The sequence below is a fragment of the Sander vitreus genome, chromosome 22 (genome assembly GCF_031162955.1).
Source record: "Sander vitreus isolate 19-12246 chromosome 22, sanVit1, whole genome shotgun sequence".
NCBI lineage: Eukaryota > Metazoa > Chordata > Actinopteri > Perciformes > Percidae > Sander > Sander vitreus.
In genome coordinates, this window is record NC_135876.1 from 6,855,564 (window position 1) to 6,882,737 (window position 27,174).

General features: G+C 40.4%; 1 protein-coding gene across 3 annotated transcripts; it reads right to left on the reverse strand.

The window, feature by feature from the left end:
* Positions 1 to 1,127: 1,127 nt before the first annotated feature.
* On the reverse strand, positions 1,128 to 19,607 carry cul2 (cullin 2). 3 transcript variants are annotated; one of them, XM_078280627.1, is made up of 21 exons: positions 19,516 to 19,607; positions 18,150 to 18,288; positions 17,663 to 17,765; positions 17,445 to 17,539; positions 14,824 to 14,929; positions 14,518 to 14,600; positions 14,189 to 14,285; positions 13,813 to 13,923; positions 10,440 to 10,602; positions 9,673 to 9,797; positions 9,285 to 9,392; positions 8,518 to 8,577; positions 8,280 to 8,408; positions 6,162 to 6,248; positions 5,921 to 6,073; positions 5,666 to 5,743; positions 5,495 to 5,561; positions 4,012 to 4,214; positions 3,726 to 3,827; positions 3,497 to 3,613; positions 1,128 to 1,943 (listed from the first exon to the last, which is right to left on the reverse strand). In XM_078280627.1, the coding sequence occupies exons 2-21, from the start codon at positions 18,266 to 18,268 to the stop codon at positions 1,812 to 1,814; spliced, it is 2,238 nt and encodes a 745-aa protein (XP_078136753.1). In that variant the 5' UTR covers positions 18,269 to 18,288; positions 19,516 to 19,607; the 3' UTR covers positions 1,128 to 1,811. The 3 variants fall into 3 exon arrangements, with proteins under 3 accessions (XP_078136753.1, XP_078136751.1, XP_078136752.1); XM_078280625.1 differs by having other exon boundaries at positions 3,726 to 3,905; XM_078280626.1 differs by lacking the exon at positions 19,516 to 19,607 and adding an exon at positions 19,021 to 19,307 and having other exon boundaries at positions 3,726 to 3,905.
* Between the last annotated feature and the right edge of the window lie 7,567 nt (positions 19,608 to 27,174).

Genomic DNA, 27,174 nt, shown 5'->3' on the forward strand with positions numbered 1-27,174 from the left:
GATCACTAATTACACATCAAATAATCATGGCGAATATGCGATGCATGAAGGACATTCTTAACGCTCCCTCCCTACCACAGGAGTCTCGTGGCTGACTGAACAATACTATGTTATGCCCATACTGTTTCTTCTTCCTTCCTAATGAGAATTTCTCACTCATTTCGGCCTGCGTCAGCACCATGGACAGCTGCCAGCACAACAGCTGGCTCACGGGACTCAATGAGCTGCGTACTGAACGCGCATGTGCGCATGACGCAGTTTTTTTTAAGTTGCCATTCACACGAATACATTGGACGGGGCAATTAGCTGCTCATCTAAAGCTTGAAATGTGTTCATACTCAGTTACTCACTATACTTTACTATTCACTTTCCTATATTTAGTATTTAGTATTATTTGAGTCAATGCTTTATGTCCTTGAAGAGACGACTGCTGGGAAATGTTTTTCACACTATTAATTCATCCATATTACAAATAATGATGGCTGAATTCCATTTCGGTGCTTCCGTTAAAGAATCCTGTTATTATGCATGCTGGCTACCACTGTCACACTGTCGTGGCTCACTGGAAAACTTCACTAGAACTGCGCCATTGTTAATGTTAGTAAGGCCTGTGCTTTTCCTACTACAAAATGTCTGATGAGAAATGTGAAAGTCTGGGGCCCAATCCAGTGTGTTCTGTTAAGTTACAGTTGTTCACTAGTTTCTAATAAACTGATACATGTTCTCGTTTTGTTGCTGGAGATTCCTGAACAGACTGCTTTGCTGTGTTGATGTCATGATGACATGACTTGAGTTCCAGTGTGCATAACATAGCCATTGTTTGTAGCTTCAATGTGCTCCTTTGTTCCTGTTCTCAGTTTTCAGCAAACACATCAGAGCCTCAGTGTTTTTCCCCCCCATCTCCTCCCCTTTTCAGGGCTGAAGTGAAGCCAATCCCTTTCTAACTTTTGATTAATTATATGATAAATCACTCCCTGCAGCTGCTTCACAGTAAAAGTCTGGTCATGTTGTGAATTGTTTTTTTATGCCTGTTAGATTTTTGTTTTGGTAAATTGGTGTTATTGCACCCAGCTATAACTAATGCAAAAACACCGCCAGAAATGACATATGGATACACTCGACAAATGTTTACATAAAACCTTTCAGTGTTTTTATTTTATTTATTTGACAAGCAGCAGGATCATGTTTGTCACCTCATTTTTTTCTTAACATTTGAAAGTAGATACAATAGTCAGTATACCAGTTTTATTACAATATGTTTTCCTAACTTCAGTACATTTAACAAAGAAAGAAAAATAAACACACAACAACTGCAAACGTGAGAAAAGAAAGCATGTTTTTTAATGTGTAGCCACCAATGTGTCATTGATGTCACAACATACTCTTTCCCCCCCTCCGGGTTTCTTTTTTTCCTTTATTTTCGGTGGACTAGTATGTTTATCGGCTCTTTCCTCTCCAACAGCGATAGGCATTTTCTTTTTGTCGTTTGACGCACAGGTGCGTGGCACTGGTGATGTTGTAAACAGCATAAAATCAGAAGGTGGGTGGGGTTGGGAGGAGGGTCTTGTGGGTGGTGGGGTTAGCTGGCTGTCTGATGTGACACGATGACCTTTCTTGTTTTTCAAAGATGGAGGCACCAGTCCTGCTTTTAGTCACCGCATAGAATCACAGCAGACAGCGACAGTCCAAAACCTAAATGAATGAATGAGTCTGTTTTTTTGTCATGTATTTCACGTTTTAAACCTGCATCTGCCGGTCAGTCACACAGGCGAGTGTTTGTGTGGAAGTGCTCCGTGGCTCGGCTCCTCTGCCTATGCCACGTAGCTGTACTCGTCTGCCGAGGTCTGGCTTCGCTCAATGTACTGCTTGTCGATGAGCACCTCGATGCACTTCTTGATCATGCTGATACTTGGGTTGAACCTGGCTTTGGACTGATTGATGACCTGCACACAGGGACGTTTAGAATATAAATGATTAAACAGTTCATCTAATGTTACAAACAGGGATGCACGAATGCTGACACACAGACCTACTGCCTCTGAAACTATATCTTCAATGTTTTGAATATTTTATTTAGACTAACAGCATTGTTGATATTAAAAAAAACAAAAAACAACCACGTAAATTGGAGTGACAACTATATTATGATCTTTTTGTGTGTATATTAGGGCTGCAACGGTTTGTGTACTCGTGCCAATCCGTTCATGGTTCATGGTACGGGGGTCAGGGTTTGGTGACCGCAGACGCATGCAGAATATGCGGTATTGTAGATTGATGGAACCAAAGTTTACAAGCGCGAGTACCACCCGGAAACTTTAAGCCGTACACCGTTGGCAACAGGCGCTGGTGTAAGTACCACAAGCGGATTGGCTTGCGAGGCCGTCAAACTGTGGCGAGCGCAAATAAAAAGCCCGAGCAGGAAGACCCACCCGCGGGTTCCCGGTCAGCTACAACAGCAACGGAGAGAGAGAGAGAGAGAGAGAGAGAGAGAGAGAGAGAGAGAGAGAGAGAGAGAGAGAGAGAGAGAGAGAGAGAGACAGAGAGAGAGAGAGAGAGAGAGAGAGAGAGAGAGAGAGAGAGAGAGAGACAAAGAGAAAGAGCGAGACAGAGAGAGAGACAGAGAGACAGACAGAGAGAGAGAGAGAGAGAGAAAGACAGAGAGAGAGAAAGAGAGACAGAGAGAAAGCGAGACAGAGAGAAAGCAAGACAGAGAGAGAGAGAGACAGAGAGAGAGACAAAGAGAGAGACAGAGAGACAGACAGAGAGAGAGAGAGAGACAAAGAGAAAGAGAGAGACAGACAGAGAGAGAGAGACAGACAGAGAGAGAGAGAGAGAGACTCCTTACCCCCGCTGCTTTCAAACGGGCTTTAGATGCAAAAGCAAAACGGGATAAAACGATGACTGAAGCGATTGGCGTCTACATTGGCATATAGCCAAGGTGGAACTATTTGTAACACTCCTAACGCACAATTCTTTTAATTTCGTAACGTAAGGGACGCTTTTCAGTGTTATAGCCTATTATGTCTGTTGTTTCACTAATAATCTGTTGTCTTTTGGGAAAAGTGTTCAGTTTTGGTTCAGTGCAATACAGAAGTGTCTGATATGTTTGTTATTTTTATAATGAAAACTATTTACCAAAGTTGCAAGTAGGCAAAATGCTACCTCAGTCCCCGGCAAGAGGATTTTGTCTTTGACACTTGCACTACTGTCTGTTCAAAATAAATGAAAAGAAATGTATCCTAGCATTTGTGTTTTTTTTCAGCCGTCCAGAACTGGATTTTGAACCGAACCGTGACTTCTCTGTACCGTTACACCCCTAGTATACAGTATATAGATATGTATGTAAAATAAGTATACATGTATATGTGTGTATACATGTACGTCTACTGTATTTATTTTGTGAAATCGGTCTGTTTTTTCTTGTGTGAGACCCAAACATTCAGGCTCTGAAACTAAAATGCATATGTTCCTGAAAGCAAGGTAATAAAAAACCCACCTCCTGGATGAGGGCGTTGTGTCGGAGCACCTTGCGTGCCTTCATGATTCTCACTATAGCAGCTTGTAAATACATTTTGCGGTCCTCGTCTACGGCGCTCCTCGTCTGCTCCATCTCCTAATGATCAGACAGGTATGGGACAAGGCAGATTTAGAGATCAACATAGCGGCGAAAACAGCAGGGTAACAGCAACGCTTGAGAACGTATTCAGAAGGATGGATTACTCTACCTGCGGTGTGTCTTTCTGCATTGACGTCGTGATCTTGAACTTTGTCCTTTTACTGGTGAAACTCATATTTAATGAAAACGTCGACTCGGTTTCAATCTCCTCCTGTTGGCAGAGGGGAAGATATCCTGTATTCAAATAATCATCGTGGCTTTCCACATGAACAAGGACTTGACAAGGCACCTGGTACAAATACACATAAACGTCCCAATCAGTTACCCGTTACCAAAGACAAAACAAGTTGTGGGATGTGCTTCAGATTCCACTTGTTGCACGTGAAAGCTCAGACCTTTTGCGAGTCGTGGTTGAGCATCTTGACGTCCAGCAGCGACTTGATGGTCTTCTGTAGCTCCTTCTCGTTCATCTGGGTGCCGTCCTGCAGCTCCTTGTAGGTCACCGTCTGGCTGTTGTTGAAGGCCAGCAGCACAGCCATCTGGTAGGTGGTCACCATGGCGACGTAGGGCTTGGACAGGTAGTTCATCTTCACCTCACCTGTTTGAGACGAGCAGACTCGGATGAAGGGTGGTACATACGATTGAACCAACTACATTACTATTGAACCTGTTTTTTTTGTGAATAGAATTGATTAGACCTGCCCGGGTGTGATACTGTTTTTATTTAAAATGGTTATTCTGATGCACCAAATCTAGGGATCTTCAGTAGGCTTGCTGCAGTAGTCGGTCTTACACAGTGTTACACAGTGTTACAGGGTGTTAGATGGTGTTTGGGCATACGCCAATTACATTTCTTGCCCAAGACCCCCACCGTCGTTTTGCTTTTTTTTTATAGAAAAAAAAACCACATTTTGAGCATCAGCGCCCACCTTTGCCTCGAAGCTTCGTTAAATCAATGTAATTAAGGTTGTACGGCTCACTGTGTTTCTGCACGGAGGATTATTACTAGCGCACAACAGGTTGACGCTTCTGTGGACACGAGACGGACGGCCCAGATTACAAATGAAGGAAGACGAAAATAGCGAGGGTCTAAGAGAAGAGACAGGCGAGAGAAAACGACCATCCAGTCTACTCATCCATTCCACGGAGCGAACTCGACGCAAGGTAGCTAACTGACGTCTGCTGCTCTCGTCCTGCTACTCCGCAAATAGCCATGTTTTACCAACAAGCTAAAACGAGAGCTGTCGGTTTGTAGTCTGACTGTTTATTAGTTCGCTACTAATCTTTGGAAACTTAGCTGCTGCCGGAGACAGACCGGCTCCTCCCCCCAGCATGGCCACTTAATATGCACGTGAATGACATCATCATGCCGGTGATGTCTGCATTCTTTATTCTTTCTCCTCACTCAGTATTAGGCTTCTGAAAATGTGTCCCCCAGAACAGTGTAGTTGAGTAGCCCTGCTGTAGGCTTTGTACCGTCACATTTACCCTCGGCTTAGTGAACAGCTCTTTTGCATATCCAGTGCCATGAGCCAGAGGCAAGAAGGGGTCTTGGAATTTGGCAATACATTTTTTTTTTTTTTGCTGTTTACTAAGTATTTCTTACTAAGCATTTCTTATCCGATTACTCGATTAATCAATGGAATTATCACTAGAATACTCGATTACTAAAATAATCGATAGCTGCAGCCCTAGTCACAGCCGTGGTGCATTTAAGGTGTAATCGGTCACAGGTTTATTAACTAGTGGGAAAATGTCCTCACGGTGGCATGCCTAACCTTCAGCTGCAATCACACTTTCAGATATTGGCTCAAACAGATGCATTTCTACAATAAAATCTTGCATATTTGAAACAGTGTACGTGTGTGTTTGTGTTACCTGTGCAGAGATAGTGCAGCCAGGTCAACTTCCTGCCACTGAAGTGCTGATTATAGAACAACTCAAACTGTAGAAGGAGGGAAAGACAGAACCGACTTTTGCTATGTACTCCTTTCATAAGTGTGACCCTATAACTAATATTTGCGCTGTGCTCCACAAGAGTAAACTCACCATCTGCACACTCTTCTCTAGTTCTTGAGGGATGGCGAATGTAGAGGAGGGAACGTGTGTGAGAGGCCAGGCTCCAGCCTGCAACCACATGGCATTTAGCACAACAATACACATTTGTACCGAAAACATGGGAACACAAAACTACGGTTGGTAGAACCGAACCCGTCTGATAAAGACAGCACAATTGAATAATACTCATAATATTCTTAGATTTCAATCCGATGGTTGCTGGTGTGCGAGGTATGTCCTCCTCACCTGTAATACATAGATCTGGAAGCTGATGCCCAGGTCCACCACCGTCTCCTGTGTCTTGATGAAATTGTTGAACTTGTTGTTGAGGTCGGCGCTCACGCTCATGTCGGTGTACATTCTGTGGAGTTTGCTTGTGAACTCGTAGCCACAAGCTTGCTGTAGAAATCAAAAAGGACAGAGGGTTTTTGAGGGGTAAGAAAAAGTATCACAAGTCTTAGTTCAAAATGTTCAGCTTTGCATTTACCTTTAGTTTGTTGATCATGGCTTCTTCTGAGTCCATCGACAATGATAAACCATGTATTAACCGCTTTGCAAGCATTCTGGCATAAAACTGTGGAAAACAAAAAGAAAAACAAGACTCAAGAATTTCTCCCATCTAGCGGTGAAATTGTATATGACAACCAACTGAATATTACTCTCTAGCCCCTCCCATTCCGATCGCGTTTTAACTCCTACGGTGGCCGTATTATTCCAAGAAGTACGACGAAGTTCCTTCCAGTGTAATAATAGTTTTACGTTTTCGTTATTTTGGTACCATTTCATCACATCAGCTATCAGGTTCCCAAACGAATCCAAGCTAATGATAGTAAAGTATCAGCGTGATCCTCCATCTTCAACAGGCTTTCAAATCTGCCGGCAGTCAGTTGCGAGTAATCTCCCCCTGGCATTTGTCACGGTGCCACTTGAGTGTAAAAGCGCGAAAGGTGGAGGTATGCGACTCGCTCGTGTGTATTCTGAATGATTCTGAATGGCAGATTCTACGCATACGAGAATACTTTGATTAGTTGGTGGAAGTAATTACACATGAATGAGCACATATTTGTGAAAGAACAAATTCTTGCTAAGAAGCAACTCAAAACATTACACAATGGAGCTTCAATGTCCCAAGACGTTTTAGAGGAAGTTTTGACCTGCGTGAAGCTGGCCCTCCATGTCATCCAAAAATTATTAAAAACACTGCTATTCGTTTGTGCCGTAAAAGGTTTGAAGTAATTCAACTTTAAATTTTCTGGCCAGTGACGTCACCCAGCCACCCATTAATGTCCAAATCTCCCCAAAATGTTCTCAATCGTTTGTGCTGATTTGTGCCGTTAAAAGAAACATTTGTGCTACTTCGGTTATTATGTTATCAGGCTTTATTTGTTACACGGCTACTATTTGCGCTGCAAAGGCTTCTGACACCAGCCATCACTCCCATGAACGGGACATTCTAAAACGCTTAACGTGAAAAACACTTAAGCCTGTCAAAAAAAAATCCAAAGATTATAGAAGTTATCTCACATTAACGTTTTCTTCTTCATTGGCACCTATGGCGAGGAAAAAGCTTAATGTGGTTTAATGTACCTAAACAATGACCAATGATTACCAAATTCCTCTCTCATATTGCTCCTCATAACCACTGAAAACTGTCAAAGAATCGAAACCCAAATTCCAATTACGGACATTATCTGACATTAAGCGTTTCTACTTCATTAAGGCTATTGTAAGGAAAAATGTCCCGTTCATGGGAGTGATGGCTGGTGTCAGAAGCCTTTGCAGCGCAAATAGTAGCCGTAACAAATAAAGCCTGATAACGTAAAAACTGAAGTAGCACAAATGTTACTTTTAACGGCACAAATCAGCACAAACGAGAGACCATTTTGAGGAGATTCGGACATTAATGGGGGGCTGGGTGACGTCACTGGCCGGAAAATGTAAATGAATTACTTAAAACCCTTAACAGCACAAACGGTAATTTTTACGGCACAAACGAATAGCAGTGTTTTTTAATTTTTGGATGACATGGAGGGCCAGCTTCACGCAGGTGAACTTTTGTCCGTGTTTTTGGTATCATCATATTCTTTATTCAGGACACAAAAAAACGGTCCATAGCACAATATAAAACATAGCAAAAGACAGACAAATACAAGATAAAACACAAACAATAAGAAATGACTACAACAGTCAAAGTTCCACAATACACAAAAAGAGTGTTCAGATATTAGCATATAGAATAAAACGCTAATGGTTCCACAATCCCGAAGTGAACCTAACAGCACTCATTGCAGGGTTCACTAGTGTTGCAATTATGCTGATGAATGACTCAGTTAGTCTGCACATACATCTGTACATGAGGATCCTGAGTACAGCAGGACAGGTGGATACATCAACACTTACAAACGTTTGGCTTGCACTGCTCCATTGTGCATCATGCCATCATTATATGCCACATAGTTTCTGCATACTGCTTTTTTTTTATAGCCACGCCACAAGTGGGCAGTATACATTGAAGTGCAAAAAGCTTTAAAAAGTGTGGTCTTCACAGACAATAAATATATATATATATATATATATATTTCAGCATAAGAGGAATTCTGGTCACCTTTTGAAAGATGTCCTTGTCGTCTATGTACTTGAACACTGTGATGAAGCTCGTCAGCTTGTCCTCCACCTCATTCTCCGTCATTCCCTTTGCAGACTTTTTCAGCAGATTGTCACAGTATTTCGCCAGCTGCACAGAGACACCAGGAGGGACATGACCTGGTCAAGGCACTGTGTATAATACTAAGAGTGTGTGTGTGTGTGTGTGTGTGTGTGTGTGTGTGTGTGTGTGCGCTCACCAGTTCAGGGGCTTTACAGATGGACTTGGGCTCCCTGAAGTTCACCACAGACGTCAAAGCCTGATATAGAGAAATCAAATAAACACATTCTTACGCACAACACATGAACACAGCTAAACGCAGCAAACTACTCCAGGGACCTGAGAATGCCAAACTTGCAGTACAGAGGCCTTGCCTGGGGGAGAGGCAGACACATGCGACCAGAAAGAAAATGTCGTGTTGGTTGCGATAGCATCCCCGCGCTCTGAGTTGCACGCGATAAAAACTGATAGTTGTGAGGTTGCTCTGAAGGTTGAAATTGCCACTTTGAAAACAGAAACCGGTCGAGCATCGTGACACTAAAAGTCACAAACTGAGACACTGTCTGTTGTGCATGATGCTGACTGCTCCATTCCAGTCAATGTTGCGGAGTTGGAGGCACAGGTAAAGCGTCTCACTGGACAAGTTGAATGACTTAATTGGAAATCCCTGGACCTGGAGGAACGCTCAAAGCGACGGAATCTGAGTATTACGAGCTTGAAAGAGGGAATAGTGTATGGAGAGACCGCCAGGGAATTTAGGGAGGGCTTACTAATAAAGGTCTGGAGTTAAAGGTTTATCTGGACACCATGTATAATGAGGATCCAGCTCTTCCAAATAAGAGTATTTGAAACCGGAAACGAGAACTTGCAACAAAACAAATGCATACTTTTGAGTGTAAACAGCGTTGAGTGTTACGAGTGTGTTGTTTAATGAGGCAGCAGCTATTAGAGCCGGGGGTTTATTACCTTATCGAGTGCACTCATGAAGTGCTGATCTCCATTTAGAACTGTGTTTATGAGCTGAACAAATTTACTGTGAACCTCCAGCACGGACTCCACGAACAGGGTTGGCATCTAGAGAAGCCACAAGAGAGGGACCAAGTTGTGTTAAAAGCCTGATTACTTGAAGCCAAAGTAAACATACAAAAATGACAACAGTCAACACAATCAATCTCTGTGGATTTTAAAGCAATGGGACTATGCAGGCGAAAGGTGATAATCATATGATAATATTGTAATAACAACAACAATACTACCAACCAACACTTGAACAAATATAAGGACATAATTTAACACACACACACACACACACACACACACACACACACACACAGAGTGCTGTAGTAGTACTAACGTTTTCCTGAGAGAGGTTACTGGTGCCTCGGATGCCCTCGTTGTGGATATGGACCTGCAGCTCCTGGATCATGTGGGGCAGCCCGTTGGACACGGCTCGCAACAGGGTGTACATGTTGGCCATGTCTAGACAAAACAACAACACAACACAACACACAGTTTGATCCCAATGCCACAACTCAATGTGTATACTGTGTGCTGGTATATATAATGTAATATAATGGACATGTAAACCAAAGACAAATGTCTGCCCTTTTCGCACTCAAAAAAGTAGACAATAAAGCATGTTTATATTCTATTTTATTTGCATCATGCTAAATGGATGCATGCATTAGGACCAGGGCTGCATAATATGAGGAAAATATGCGATAACGTAATAATCGCGATTACGATATTACTTTAATAAACCGATATTAAAGTGTACTCAGTTCCGCTGCTTTCAGTATTCTGATACAATTAAACAAATTGCTTGTTGAATTTAAAACAAATGAAAGGAAATCATTTTCAACATTCTTTTATCGAACAAATCAAACATTGAATTAAATATAAAAAGGCGCCACTAAAAAAAAGAACATTTTAAAGTGCAGTTTTCTACTGATATTTTCTTTTTAACCAACTCAAAAAGAGTCTTTCGCGATATGTCACAGCCTTCCGCGATGGGTTTATTGCGCCAGTTGATATCGCGGTGATGATTAAAAAAACAAAAAAAAAAAAAAACTATATATTGAGCAGCCCTGAGTAGGACACAAAAGACTGTAGTACACTGACCGTCTCTCTTCTCCTGCCGAATAATGCTCTGGCACTCCCCATGCAGGAACTGCAGGTGATCTGCCACCATCCTCTGCTGGCATTCATGGATGACTTTGGCATAGGAGCTGGGGTGCAGGTACTTCCGACATCTCATCTCTTCATCTTTCAACCGCCCCAAAACCTGGAGGAAGAGAATGATGGAAAAGAAAAGGGCTCAGGGGTCAAATTTGTCAAATCCAACAAATCAGTAATTACAATGTAGCTGCAGGTTTTCGAAAAGCCAAATATATGATTTTAATAATACCATGTTTAAATATTTGTAATGCAACCTGTATATATGTGGGGTTAAATTGACTGTGACTAATGCAAGTAGTGGAACACAAGAAAACAAAACTACTATTGCAAGATCCATTCAGTTCTTTTGGTAACACAATTCTTGGGATTTGCACAATTTCCCCACAGCCGAGGGGAGTAGTATTGTTTTAGATGCTGTTTTTCTCTTCTTCTGGGAGTCTGATCAGATTTGTTGACATTGCGATCAGTTTCTCAACTCCACAAACCCTCACATTTTTGGATCACAACATAAAGAACCACAACATATTGCTATATATTCAATTGTCAATTTATTGACTGTAAATTATATAAAAAAAAAAAAAAACTATATATATTTATATAGTTTTTTTTTGTGGCATTTTAGGCCTTTAACCGATAGGACAGCTTAGACATGAAGAGAGGGGGGGGGGAATGACATGCAGCAATGGGCAGCAGGTCGGAATTGAACCTGCAGCCGCGAGGACTGAGCCTCTGTACAAGGGGCCCACACTCTACCAGGTAAGCTACCAAGGCGCCCTACTGTATTACATTTGATTTAAGAAAAAATAATGTAAATAATTACTAATTAATAAAGTTACTTCATCTTTATGATTTTTTTTTTTTTTTTAGCAGTCAGAGAACATGTGGTAGACTTTCATTAATTTGTCTTAAAATTAGAATTTTGGCAAAATGTTGAAGTATTATTATTATTATCATAGTATGACATTTGATATGATAAGCAAAATATTTTGAAACAGTTTTACAATAATTAAATTAAATAATAATGTGCCTCAAGCAACCATCTAAATTTTCATTTTCATTTTCACTTCTGATATGAATAGTTTCAGATTTAACTCTGCAATGAATGAATGATGAATTCTAAACAAACGCTATACATATATTTTTTTCCATTCCTGCGAAATAAATTGCGAAACAGGAACCCAATTGCCTTATTGCTGCTTGCACCTACAGTATAATCCAACCCTGCCTCCACTAAATACAGGTGCTGGTCATATAATTAGAATATCATGAAAAAGTTGATTTATTTCAGTAATTCCATTCAAAAAGTGAAACTTGTATAATGTATACATTCATTCCACACAGACTGATATATTTCAAGTGTTTATTTCTTTTAATTTTGATGATTAGAACTGACAACAAATGAAAACCCCAAATTCAGTATCTCAGAAAATTAGAATATTGTGACAAGGTTCAATACTGAAGACACCTGGTGCCACACTCTAATCAGCTAATGAACTCAAAACAAAGGCAAAGGCCTTTAAATGGTCCCTCAGTCTAGTTCTGTAGGCTACACTATCATGGGGAAGACTGCTGACTGGACAGCTGTCCAAAAGACGACCATTGACACCTCGCACAAGGAGGGCAAGACACAAAAGGTCATTGCTGAAGAGGCTGGCTGTTCACAGAGCTCTGTGTGCAAGCACATTAATAGAGAGGCGAAGGAAAAGACGTGGTAGAAAAAAAGTGTACAAGCAATAGGGATAACCGCACCCTGGAGAGGATTGTGAAACAAAACCCATTCAAAAATGTGGGGGGGATTCACAAAGAGTGGACTGCAGCTGGAGTCAGTGCTTCAAGAACTACCACGCACAGACATATGCAAGACATGGGTTTCAGCTGTCTCATTCCTTGTGTCGAGCCACTCCTGAACAAGACACAGCGTCAGAAGTGTCTCGCCTGGGCTAAAGACAAAAAGGACTGGACTGCTGCTGAGTGGTCCAAAGTTATGTTCTCTGATGAAAGTACATTTTGCATTTCCTTTGGAAATCAAGGTCCCAGAGTCTGGAGGAAGAGAGGAGAGGCACAGAATCCACGTTGCTTGAAGTCCAGTGTAAAGTTTCCACAGTCAGTGATGGTTTGGGGTGCCATGTCATCCGCTGGTTTTGGTCCACTGTGTTTTCTGAGGTCCAGGGTCAACGCAGCCGTCTACCAGGAAGTTTTAGAGCACTTGATGCTTCCTGCTGCTGACCAACTTTATGGAGATGCAGATTTCATTTTCCAACAGGACTTGGCACCTGTACACAGTGCCAAAGCAACCAGTACCTGGTTTAAGGACCATGGTATCCCTGTTCTTAATTGGCCAGCAAACTCGCCTGACCTTAACCCTATAGAAAATCTATGGGGTATTGTGAAGAGGAAGATGCGATGCGCCAGACCCAACAATGCAGAAGAGCTGAAGGCCACTATCAGAGCAACCTGGGCTCTCATAACACCTGAGCAGTGCCACAGACTGATGGACTCCATGCCACGCCGCATCGCTGCAGTAATTCAGGCAAAAGGAGCCCCAACTAAGTATTGAGTGCTGTACATGCTCATACTTTTCATGTTCATACTTTTCAGTTGGCCAACATTTCTAAAAATCCTTTTTTGTATTGGTCTTAAGTAATATTCTAATTTTCAGGGGATACTGAATTTGGGATTTTCATTAGTTGTCAGTTATAATCATCACAATTAAAAGAAATGAACATTTGAAATATATCACTCTGTGTGTAATGAATGAATATAATATACAAGCTTCACTTTTTGAATGGAATTACTGACATAAATCAACTTTTTCATGATATTCTAATTATATGACCAGCACCTGTATAGCTGCGTATTAGAAACCTGTCAAAAACTGATAACTGTATGGAACATATCGAAAGAAAGTCATTCTGTGGGGACAGGGCAGTTGATATTTTGTAGTCTCCACATAGTTTTGAGCATGCATACATGGCACACAACAGCACATAAGAATAAGTAAGGGGAAAAAACAAAAAAAGCTGCATTCCCAGTTATTAACTGGGTCTGATAAGCAAATATGACTGTACACTCATACGATGGATGCTGGCGCGCACACACACACACACACACACACACACACACACACACACACACAGTGTTAGTTATTCACAACTCAACTCCAACTACAGATAAAGCAGCTGAAGCGATATTTCTGGAGTTCTTCCATGCAACTCAAAACAAGGGTATGACAGTGTAATAGCAGCTCATAGGTTCACATGGCAGCATAAACATACACAGCATTCAGATACTTGCATTATCTGTACATCAATCCTACCTTCTCCATATACTGTGAGCAGTTGGATTCTTGCAGTAGATTGGAGGCTTCCTGTTTGTAATACTCTCCCGTTTTTGTCAGAAATGGCCCTTCGAAGATTTCCTGATAAAACTGCAACACAGGAAGAGCACGTGGCCCGCATAGGATTTCATATACATGGACATATACAGACCTTTCTGAACAGCTACTGTACATCCTGTGCATAATGCACAACAAACACACTGTGTATTGTGTAAATAACAACTACGTAAATAAAGACTTTGCTTTGAATTTTGACCTTGTTGTCCACATTATCTACAATAACTGAATAAATAGCCTAATATAAAAACACAATGCAAACACTTGTAATCATCGGAGTCATTATTTGTTGTCTCACCTTTAGTGGAAACTTCTTCTTGTACTGTTCAACATGAACAAAGGAGTTGATGACCCCGTGGATTACCTTCTGGTTGGGGTTCTCGCCACAACGATCACTGTAAGACACAAGGAAGCTAGTCTTAGGTCTAATGTTTGTAATTTTTTATATTATATATATATATATATATATATATATATATATATATAGTGTTCAATTAGAATACCAGGACTTAATATGCTATGCCTCCTCTCGCTACCATTGCAGAGCCAGAAATATTCATTTGAGAAAAAACAAAAGTGGATTTCAGAAAATCATTTCTTGTGGCTCAGCTTATGTGAAAAACATACTTTTTGATTTCATTCAGCAACATCCGGATCAGGACAGCCTGGAGGGGCTCGATCATTAGCTTCCTCCACATATCTAGCGCCAACTGCAAAGACAAATGAAAAGACAGCATGTAACAGAAGTGTAATCAGATCTGTGCGCAAGTCTCTGTAGTTGGATGGTGTCAGATTCCAAGAAGTTGAATCCCACTAATCTCTAAACTGTGCTCTCCTTGCTTTTATCTAACAACCCCAGTGGGCGTGGAAGTGTCTATGTGCAGGACGTTTTTTTTTTTTTTTTTATACCAGTGCGAGAAAATCAGCCAGTACCTCTCCAATCTCCATGAGCGGCTCGTTCATGTCCACTCCCCCGTAGCCGTACTGTAGGTCTGCTTCTGTTAGTTTGTTCTTCTTGATGAATTGAGTGTTGAGATACCTGAACAAAGTGGGGTAGGAAGTCAAGATGTTAAAATATAAATTGTATCAAGAGGACTTTTAGGTGATGTTATCTACTGTAATGTGCGTAGGACAAATCCCACCGGCAGAAATAGCACAACACAGCGACAGTCTCTCACTCGCTATCTTCTTTACCGTCTCGCCGGGCTACAGCGCACCGCAAGACCTGTTGCCGAGAGACATTTGGAGGTTTGCACCGTGCACCAGCAGGACTGTTTTTTTGGGGAAAGTGGTTAGTGTGTGGTTAGAGAATAAAAAGAATCCCAGTCCACGATGCTGGTGGACGGTGCACATCCAAAACACCTCAAAACTGCATTTTAAACAGCGAACCTCTGCAACATGTCAATCCGTCCTGCGGTGGTGCTCTACGGCCGGCGTGCAGCGATGCGGCTCCTCAGTGCAGCAGCAGCCAGGCAGCCACCTCGCCAGGAGCAGACGGTAAAGAAGTGAGCGAGCGAGAGAGAGAGAGAGAGAGATAGAGTCGTCGTCGTGCTAATCCTCTTCTTTTGTGGTCTGACACAGTAAAATCATCAAATGAAGTGCCATATTGCCGATTTCCAAGACGCTGTAACGTTAGATGCAATCTGGTAGCCATGGTTATGGATTACGTCCGAGTCGATCCGACTATTACACACATACCCATGCTCTTCCCCCACGAACATATTTGAATAGCTCTTACTGAAGCTTCAAAGCCCCAAATAATGATATTCGGGACAGCCCTAAAACACAGGTTCTTCATATCTTTACGATTACTGTAAAATGTATTATTATAGACCAACAGATCAGGATTGTTCAGATAATATTAACAGAAACACCCCTTCCAAATCCTACATGAATCTGTTTATATGTATAAGGTTTGATATACTAACCATGAATCAAATCATTTTAATTTAGGTGAAAGGATTGAAGCACTAAAAATCGCTGAGAATTGTATCACCCAAGTCTGCAGCCCGTCAGAGCATTTTAACACATTGTTTTGGTTTTACAGCCCACACATTTAACTGTAGGTTGTGTCTCACTGCTCTCATTAACCCTCTGTAGGCAGCAGTTTCTGGGGGGAAAGAAAGCAGCGATAATCCCACGGTGCACTGCCTGCCCGGCACCGAACAGCACACACAGACAGTAATCTCGTTGGCTGGTGAACACAGTGAACAGTCAAGGCAGCTAATAGAACATAGTTAATGCAGCTTTGACAAAAGGTTGTGGTTCCGTTTTACTTTAAAAAACTTTTACACTGCACAAAAACACACAGTAGTATCAAGATGAGGAAGACTCACTGTACGCTGCTGACACTAATTCATATGAGTGATACTCTGATGTTGAAATGCATACACTGGAATTGTGTCGTAACGCATCTCTGGTGTGTTTCAACATTTCTCAAAAGAATCATGAGTAAGTTAGCAGCAGGACAGCTGAAAGACATACTGTATTTATCAAGCTGATCTAGGTTGCCTAATTCAGTCCACCTTAAATGATGTGTAGTTTTCACAGCTCTGCCATCTGCCTCTATCAGCAGTATAGCAATCACACTGAGCCTAATTTCTCTCAAACAATCAAGTGATCATGAAACACAAGCATAAAGTGTTAAAGGAATGCTAACCAAGAAACCTGGAGAGCAGAGCTATGATTGAAGGGTTTTGGGACTGTTTGTTTTGATTCAGTTGGCACTTTAGTCCAACCACTATCCACTACAGGATCATTTGTGTTAGACAGGATACAAACATACACATGTATATATATATTCACAGGACATCAGGAGAGGATCATAAGCAAACCTCTTCTATATTAAGAACTGAACACTATTATGTCACCACTAAAGTCAAGAGTCTCTCTCTCTCTCTCTTAATAAATTACAAATGCATATGTACAGACAGTCTGGTGGGAAGTATACATAAAAATAGACCTGAACGTTTTCCAAGGAAGTATTGATTTAGAATGGATCAGGACAAACCAAATGCACGCTGACACTTTACACTATGCTTTTCAAGGTAACATAAGTGAACAAAAACTTCAGGCTAGCTTGTCATAGAATTAGTAGACGCTGCATCTAAAGACCTTGACACACACAGCCACCTTTGGAGAATCAGGGCTGACAAAGACAGACACCTGCTTTGGCTCAACAACTTCTGTTGAAAGTTGTACATGAACAGACCACACTGACAACAGCCAACAGCAAGCTGAATACAGACATGTCCTTCATTTGTCTCTTTGAGAAAAAAAAACATTATAAAGAGACAAGAAAACAAACTAGCCAACCGTTTTAAGACCATTGTGGGTTTAAGTCTCATCATACTGTATGCTACAAACTGAGAATATGTTGAACAAAAAGAAATAAACGGGCACCGCAAGAGATTTGTTTTGAACAGTTTTCAAATTGTGGTATTTTGTTGAAAGAAAAAAAATCACTAAATGGTGAAAAAGCACAGGGACTCACTAATATCAAAATACTATATCAGTCAAGTAAAAACAAAGAACATAAAAGGCAGCAATGTTACCTGTACAAGCAGTCCATGTAGTCAGCCCCTTTGCTGTACTCGTCCCAGTATCTGTGGTACATCACTAAAACCTTCTCCTCTGATTCCAGGACTTTCTAAAATACACACACAATCATGACATAGGTTAGGGAAAGAAGCATAATACAGGAACAAAAGAAAATGCACTGTAAAGATTAATTTTGTTTTGCCAGCCATTGGGAGTTTTTGTGACTGCTTACCTTGTACAACTGTCGAACATGATTCTCAAGAAACACCTTGGTCTCTGTGTATAATTTCTCACCCAAAGGCTCTGGGTATGCAACGCACAAGGCATAAATGTCACTGGTGTCGTAATTTAGGATAAATAATGAGAACAAACATGATTCTACTATGTTTAAATGTACAGTTACTAATGATGTAGATTATATGCAATACCAGATACAGCTCTGTCTATGTCCGTTAAGGATTCTCTGCAAATTAATTATAATGCTCAGCCTCTGCCTGAACAAGCAGCTCACTACACACTAACATTTAACATTGCGATGATAATCTATTACAACTTTTTGAAAAACTGATAGTGGCTATCTGAATTAGTCTATATATAGTATTTGCTGGCACCTGCTTTATTGTACTGAGCAGCTGTGTTACTTCCTGTCCATAAACCCTGATCTAAAACTAACCAAAAGTTGTATTCATTTTAATATGGAGAAAGTTGGCATAGGATACGAGAACCGATCATTCCACGTGGCTCTCTCCACGTAGTCGAGCATCACAACAGCCTTGATTGTCGTCAGTAGCTTGTTCCATGTCTCATCAAAGTCCACCACCCGCGGCTTTAAGGACATTGTACAGTTTCTCTTTCAGCCTGATCGAGAAAATCAAAACAGGAATACAGAAGTGAGTAAATCCTTAAAAAATTAACACATAAAGTGCTTGACTTTTGGATTCAGTTTCGTAATATTCAGGTATCATATAGGCTAACCTCTTGGATTCAGTTTCTTAATAATCATGGTTTGTAACCATCCACCTTCCTATCGTACAGTTTGGACTGTTTAAAGCAAACCAAATGTTCCCTACGTAAATGGATTACATTTTAGTAGTGAACCAGGATTAAGCAGCAGTAGCAACGCAAGGTACCCTTAGCATGGTGACAGAATAAACATAATGACGAAAAACGTTTTCATGTCATTTTTATGAATCTCATGACACTAAGTATATAGTAATTACAATATTAAGTCAACATTTGTTGTCATAATCTTTGAAAATAACATTCACCATTAAAAGGATTTGAAAATAGCATTAATCAAGAGTAACTAACGTACAATACACAGATGTCAGAATATAGTGCAAAGTATGAGTCTAATGATAAATAGCCTGCTTTACAACAGCTGCTCACATTACTATGATAGCAACAGATGAGATAAACATTGTGCTCAAGTTCATGGAGGTAATGCTAACGCTCATCAACAGTGAACACATTGGGGTAAAATCCGAAATCAATACTATTGTAGCTGTGCAACTTAACGTTGCCAGGCGAGACTGCTGCATATAATAATATAAAAACTGCTATCTCTGTGCCAGGAGAATCACACATTACCTGCAAGTATGAGAAACTAGGCCCTGTGTTGTTTCTCGTTATTCATACCAGTTGACTTAACGTCAGTGAAAACATTACATCATCATGCAGTTTTTCCTGCTATCCAATTCACATATGCCGATGTCCGTATTTAAAAGGGGAATGTTAACGTTACTAAATAAACAGCCTTCTTATAGTCGTGATAAAGGCAGCCAAGTTAAGGTTACAGGCTAGCGGAATGCCAATCCCAAAATAGGACGGCTAGCTAAAAGGCTAGCTAGCTTTTAGCTAGCATGCTACTCCTTCCTGCTCAAGTCCCAACTGTTTTGAGGCATCGGCTTGCATTTAGCTGTTAGTCAGCTAGCAGCAAGCTAACGATAGCTCAGCCATCGCTAGCAAATGGTCATCTTCTTTGCAATTTCCCCACATATGTACTGACAGCTCGGCAAAACATGGTGCTGTTGTTAAACAAGACAGGTTACTGAGGTCAAGCGTGGACTTTTGAATAGTACGTACCTCTGTTCAGTATTTATTTGTTATAAAACTCAAGTTTCTCCGCTGTCACAGGCTTGATTTGTCTCACTCACTACAGGTCTTCCCTACCTCTGGGATTATACCATTGGATTAGATGGGGGTGTATTTTGAACAAGCATAAATTGATCGTTACGCTTTGTTGTTTTTACCACGATAAAGTGTATTTGAGAATTTTTCGATTTTAAAGAATGTATTATATACCTATACACACTGATAAGAATAACATCAAACCCATCCACATTATCCCATTTATCCTATGGTATCGCCTAAAACTACGGAAACCTCTCAGGCATTGAGTAACGTTATTACAAAAATAACCACAGTAACTCTGTAGGTTATAATGCATTTTATCTCTGTTCTAACTAGAGAGGCTAAACATTTTTGCATCAGTGTAAGTTATACACTTCGTATACATCTAACTACAGCGATTCACCAAGCAGCTGTTTTCTATATCCTATGATATATTTTTTAGATAAACTCCCCACCATACATTGACATAAACATGACAGCTGTGGATGAGAAATACCAACTAAATAATAAAAGTCGTTTGCAAATATTGGCCTGTGTGGTGAATGCCATTTTTAAACCATAAGAGCTTAAAAATATCACAAGTGGCTGCATGTGATTCATATTGTATCTTACTTTGCAGGAATAGAAGAAAAATCAACCAATCAGAATCGTCTAAAAAAATACTGTCCAACGTTGCTAGGTGTTATAGCTATGATTTTAAATAACGCTAAGAAAAAAACCACAATTTATCAGCAATTTATCTATTGTCTATATTATTTGTCTATTATTAACTGAAGCTACGTTTTGTTCTGAACGTCGTTCAAGCTCACTAGGTTAAACACAACAGGTACAGCGTCAATGTGAGTATGCCGGTAGAAATAAGTCACTGTTTGTTAACAATTGTTATTTAACGCTAGCGTTAGGTAAATTAACGTTAGCTCGTTAGCTAGTCACTAGCTAGCTAGCTAAGTATGTAACGTTAACTTAATAGAGCATCCTTAGACACGGCATGAGCAAAAATATCTTGACCTTTTTTATTATTATTTGACAGCAATATTTAGATTGGTTAGCAAGTTGTTGATAGCTAATAGTTTTGTCAAACGTTTAACCTACAAGAGAAAATTCTCATTAGCTAGCTAACGTTATTTGCTTTAACCAGCAGAGGGACCCCTCTAGTTCCATTGATTGTAGCGTTAGTCCACTTACCTTAACATTTTTTTGCAATGTTGCAACTAACCTCCCCCCACCCCTGCTTTACTCAATAATTCAAGGCAGAGAAAGTACTGAGATGAAATACAGAAGTGCTTTAGAAACTCCCGGAACTGGTTGAGTCATTATGCTTGAGTGATTGGTTTAATTTTCATTTTAGAGATACTGGTATAGAGAATGATTAAGCTGTGCAAAGCAGATAGTGGCAGCCCAGTTGCAACTCTCATTTAATTGTCTAACTGTAAGTCAAGTCAATTTATTTATAGAGCACATTTAAAACCAACCTAGGTTGAACAAAGTGCTGTACAAAGTTATATTATGTTATAAAAACAAAGGAAAACAATAAAAAAATATAGACACAATGAACATCATACAAACAACACACTTCTATACAAATGTCCCTAAACTAAATCACACGCCAAAGAATAAAAATGTGTTTTAAGACGGGACTTAAAGATCTCGGCTGTAGAGGAGGACCTAATATGAATGGGAAGTTTGTTCCAGAGTCTCGGGGGCCACAACGGAGAAGGTTGGGTTTTTAATTAGAGGCTGAACCACAGCATGTTTAAAGCTACATGGGACTGTGCCATTCATAAAAGAGCTATTTATTACAGACAAGAGGCTGGGACCGATAGTATCAAATACCTCTTTCAAAAGACGAGAAGGTACAATATCTGAAGATGAATAGGTAGGTTTCATGTGTGATACAATATCCATCAATGCTGACAGGTCCACAGGCACAAAACAATTCAGAGAAGCAGGGCATAGGATAGATAGATTAGAAGGGTCATGATCAGTAGGTGAAATACAAGATCTGATAGTGTCAACCTTGTTGATAAAAAAGCTCAAAAATGGTTCTGTGATTTCAAACGTAGCATCAGGGAGCGCAATAGCATGATTTAGTGCAGTATTAATTAGGGGTGGGAATCGATTCACACCTCACGATTCCATTCCGATTCAGAGGCCAACGATTCCATTCTAAACCGATTATCGATGCATCTCGATGCAACAGTTTTTTTATGTAAATTTCCATGCGTGATTTTTAAAAATATACATATAAATCTGAGTTTACTACTCAGAGTTTGCTTCCCAGACAAATCAGCTAGACAAAGCTTAGCTTTTGACATTTACAGTATTTGTCACACTCAAGTTTTTTAATGAAATGTTTTGTCTACTGAGGTTTTTATTTTGTAGTCATTCCATACTTAAGCCTTAAACATGCTAAGTCCCTTTCTCTTACAGTAATCTTCCATGTCAGAGGCTCAGAGTCATGTTTAAAGGTGGAGAATTGGCTTCTTAGAACATGAAACATGAGGTGGTCAGATGTCATGTGATAAAGTAGATGAACAGCCTATATGTGTTTTGCCTAATTATTTTATGTACAGTCATGTGAACAAATTAGGACACCCATGCTAAAGTTGACTAAGAAGAGGAAAACAAAAATCATCTTTAGGAAATTGATCTTAGTGCCTTAATAAAAAAAATGAGGAAAAATCCAATCTTTAAGGACACCAATTTTCTTTGTGACTGAATAATGTATCGTAAATAAATAAATGTTCTTCCTTAAAATACAGGGGGCATAAGTCAGTACACCCCTATGTTAAATTCCCATAGAGACAGGCAGATTTCTATTTTTAAAGGCCAGTTATTTCATGGATCCAGGATACTATGCATCCTGATAAAGTTCCCTTGGCCTTTGGAATTAAAATAGCCCCACATCATCACATCCCCTTCACCATACCTAGAGATTGGCATGGTTTTATTTCAGTTAGCCTAATAGCTGGTTTGATTTGCATTGAGAGATGATTTTATGGAAAGTACCCCATGCCGACATTCAAAAAAATAAAATAAAATAATAATAATAATAATTGATTATTAACTTATCAGAATCAAGCATCATCGTTGTAGAGAGAATCGCGATGCATAGATTTTTCCCAACCCTAGTATTTATTACACTAAACAAAATGTTGGGCTATGTGCATTTTTAGCTATGATATCAGAAAAATGCTTTGCTTTAGATGCTTTGACAAGGCGTTGGTAGGATACCTGGTGATCTCTCAGTATCTCATAGGACACTTGCAGTTTATCTTTTTTCCATTTCCTCTCTGCTTTTCTACACTTTTGTCTAAGGCCACGAGTCTCACTGTTAAGCCAAGGTTGGGCTTTGACTTTGGGAACTTTTGGGAATTGTACCTAACATTAAGATATAGATGATAGTACAGAAGATAACTTTCAGATACATTTCCACTGTTTTGGTACACATGAAATCTAATCTAATCCCCAAGGAGAAATCAGAGTGATCAGCTGCCTCAGTCAGGGCCTGTCAGAATGAACCAGGTGAAGACAGAAGAGAAATATCAGCCAGGTGCACCTGTGCCCTGCATTCAAAGACCTGTTTACCAGCAGACCAGCCTCCAGAACCAGTACTGTAAGCATGTCTAAAAGCACATTAACCACCACAATTTATCCTGTTACTACCACTGCACACTACACTACAGGGTTTACCCTATCATCATTTTTAGGTGCAGCACCCGAGCCGTTTTGGGCAGCACCTAAGCTGAATGAAATTGATGTGCGCACCAAAATAACTAAAAGACTTTCCTTAGATCTAACTATTGTAGTTGGTCCCCAGAGGACTTCTTTGACTTTAAGCTTTTTGAGTGTTATTTATTTATTATCTACTTTAACTTTCCCAACGTTTTAGACACAGATATGGTGATAAAAAAGCTCCAAACTGCTTCTTCTATTTTTAAATTGGAAAACATTTTCTTAAAGGACGAATCCTAAACCCCCTGCCAAATATGTAAACTTAAAGTGATGGTTCGGAGTAATTTCACCCTAGGCTGCTTTGCACCTTGACCTCGAGCCAAACAACACCCCCATAAGCTTTTTTCCCTTGTTATAACGTTGGTCGAGTTAGCGTTATCAGCTGGTTAGCTTAGTGCAGGCACTAATGGATCCACGTTTGTATCTCGTAAATTACCCCACTAATAATGCCCCGAATGATGCCAAACTTCAGGGCTCTCAAGTGTCACGCATTGCGTGACAGTCACTTATTTCGGTCTTTTGTCACGCACTCCCGCCACACATTGTATTTCTCACGCGGAAAGACTATTTATAATATATTTAATATGCCGCAGCGCCCAAACATTTCTCTGGCGCGCCGCTCTCACTATGGAACCGGCAGGAATCAAGCACGTCTCCCCTGAAGTTCTTAGTTGAGCCTGCCACTTATCAGCCAATCAAAAAAAAGAAAGGGGCTACACAATAGCCAATCAGAAAATAGCACTATTGTATCTGGGTAAGATTTAACGCAACAACCAATGAAAAAAAAAAGCATAGAGCAGCGTACAGACACTTCCCTAAACGTTCGCTCATGAGACCAGAGACCCAAACGGGGCTCTGAGTCTGAGATCTACCGTATCAACAGAGCAATCACGTAACGCACAGCAGACTATGGTGCAGGTAGACTATTTTCTGAAATATAGTGACTATTATAACTTTATTTTTCTCAAAATATCACGACTCCTCCAAATCTCAGAGAACACAGATATATTTTGAATGTGCACAAAGTTTTGAACATGAACAGAAATCTTGGTCAAACTTAACAATATTACAGTCCAGGGGTTTATTAATAAATTAAAATGAATTCATGTATCATTGAGGTGAATAATTGTCATATGCACATTTAAGGAGGTTACTTCCTCAACAAAAGATGCAAAAGAGAAGGGAGGAGTAAATGATGCCTAGGCGACGTGTGTGGTGACTCAGATATAATTAGAAAAGTCGATCTACAGGAGAATAAATAGATGAAAGCGATACAGAATGCCTGAGAGCCTTACTGCAATATATTCCATTATGTTTTTATATTTGGATTGTAATCTGTTTCCCTTTACATAAAGATATTTCCAGCATAAATTGATTCAGAAAAAGGTAGAAATAAGTGCATACAAATTCACCAGAATGCAGGAAATGAAGTGTTTAATGCTCAAAATTTTCTGGGGGAGGACCCCCAGACCCCCCCGCATCATTAGTCAACGTGCGGATAGAATGTCACTCTTGCCTGTCTTCAAAACTTGAGAGCCCTGAAACTTTTACAGTAGTACAAATAGTTTCTGTACTTATAAAACGAAGCATTAGAAAGTTTGTAACTACACCAGAAGTATATTTAAATAACACTTGCCTGATGGATACTCCTCTCAGCTGCTACCGTGCTATCGGCGCTATCGTGCAATACTTACATACTACTACTACATACTTCTGGTGTAGTTACAAACTTCCTAATGCCTCGTTTTATAAGTACAGAAACTAGTTGTACTACTGTAAAAGTTTGGTATCATTCCAGGCATTATTAGTGGGGTAATTTACGAGATACAAACGTGGATCCATTAGCGCCTGCACTAAGCTAACCAGCTGATAACACTAACTCGACCAACGTTATAACAAGGGAAAAAAGCTTATGGGGGGGTTGTTTGGCTCGAGGTCAAGGTGCAAAGCAGCCTAGGATGAAATTACTCCGAACCATCACTTTAAGTCTTTTATAAAACTAGGGAAAACACTGTACTAAAAGTGCTACCATTGCTATAGCTGCAACAGCTTTTCAAAATGATGTCAGCAAATGCCAAAAACAGACAACATGTATCAGAAAAGTAGCCCAAAGTTGACATGAAAACAGGGTTACTGTGTAACGGACATACCACTAAATAAAGGAGTGATTATTTAGTTAGCCTTTTTACCATTTTACCCTCCCAGGTGGGGTTTTTCAAGGAGCTCCTGTCAGGTCCGTGGCTGAGACGACACAGAACCTGTCTATGACCATGACCAGCACACAAACACCACAGCTTCGATCAAGCACCCTTCAATATTACAGCAAGGAAAACTATTGTATGCCCCCACTGTCAGGTAACACTTGATAACCAGACTTGTGTATATTATAGAAGGGTCACAACAAATACAGTTGCAGCATGGTGCTCAATGGTTAGAGCAGGGATCTTCAACAGGGGGTCCAGGACCTCTAGGTGGTCCTCAGAGTTAATGCAAGGGGACCTCCAGATTATTGTTCATTTTTTAAAATTTTCAATGAATCCAACATATTATTAGCAAATGTAAATCCCCACTGAGGATAGGCTTATTGGCCTATAGGTAAAGTAGTCACTAATGCCAGGATCAGACTACACAAATTCAGCCCGATTTTGCCTCGACAGACACTTCGCAGACAAAGATTCAAAGTCGTGCCTGAATATGAGGGTCGTGACCGACAAACGTGTGTCTTTACCTCTCGTAGTGTGACATAATCAAAGATCAACGATCTAACGTCTGGGACGTTTCACGACCACACAGAAAGCCTATTATGTCCGATTTTTTTGTCTTTTCCGCCTAGTGTGACATGTTTTACGACATGTTCCTGACCAGTAGGACGAGAGAGAGCTCTGGGCGCACATATGTAAACATGGCGAAAAAGGAGAGACGCTACTGCTGCTTTCTGGTAGAGAAAAGATACACAGGGTGCCCGTAAAGGCATTGTTTTCACGGCAGGGATCGCCCCGCTTCCCAGCATTGCACGCTAGTGGGCTAACTGCAGGCAGTTATCTGTTTCTCACTTCTGTTTCTTCACTTTGACCACTGACAAGCAAAGAAAACAGGCTACACCCTCCTACAACAACAATGGCTGCACCTGATTGGACGAATGCTACATGTGGGGCTCCCGGATTTCAAAACAGACCATAATGGCGGCTTGTTCGGAATACGATCTCTTATTTTACGAAAAATAGTTCACCGAAGTGAGTTTCTGAAAACATTTTAAGCGAGAAATAGGCCATGCAGTTGCTGAATCTGTATTTATTTCAGATTGACAACGGTCAGTTTAAAAGATTTTCGTGAGTTTTTGAGAGGCTGCTGCTCCACCAAAAGCGTTGACCAATGAACTTGCGCATTAAGAAAGCTTGCAATAATCTGTCTGGGGTGCGGTCGGTGTCATACTTGTAGTGTTGCCACTCTTCCGTCCAAGACACAGCAAGAATGTATGTATGACACCAAAACATTGCGTAGTCTGATCCTGGCATAAGGTAGCTATCCAGAGATACAATTAATCCTGAGGATTTACTGTGCCACATGTATGTTTATTAAATGAAAACATGATTTATAAAACCATGGCGACAATTATGTGGCTATTTTGAAAGCTTAGTATTCTATGCAAAGAAAGGTATGTATAAAGGCTTTGGGCCGCCCTACACGTAATTGTAGGCCCAGTGTGCAAATTCATTTTATACAATATATGTAGTAGGAGGTCCCTGCTCCGTCTCTCTTTCAGTTAAGGGGTCCTTGGCTTAAAAAGCATTGAAGACCCCTGGGCTAGAGGATCCAGGGTAGGGCTGAACGATTTGGGGAGAAAATTGAATTGTTGGATAGGTAGCGCTGTGGATG

Coding starts and splice junctions, on each gene's coding strand:
- cul2 (XM_078280625.1), bottom strand. CDS start 18,268: ATGTCCTTAAAGCCGCGGGTGGTGGACTTTGATGAGACATGGAACAAG. Junction 14,601..14,823: donor CGCTCATGGAGATTGGAGAG/GTACTGGCTGAT, acceptor TTGTCTTTGCAG/TTGGCGCTAGATATGTGGAG. Junction 3,614..3,725: donor TGCAGAAAGACACACCGCAG/GTAGAGTAATCC, acceptor TCTGATCATTAG/GAGATGGAGCAGACGAGGAG.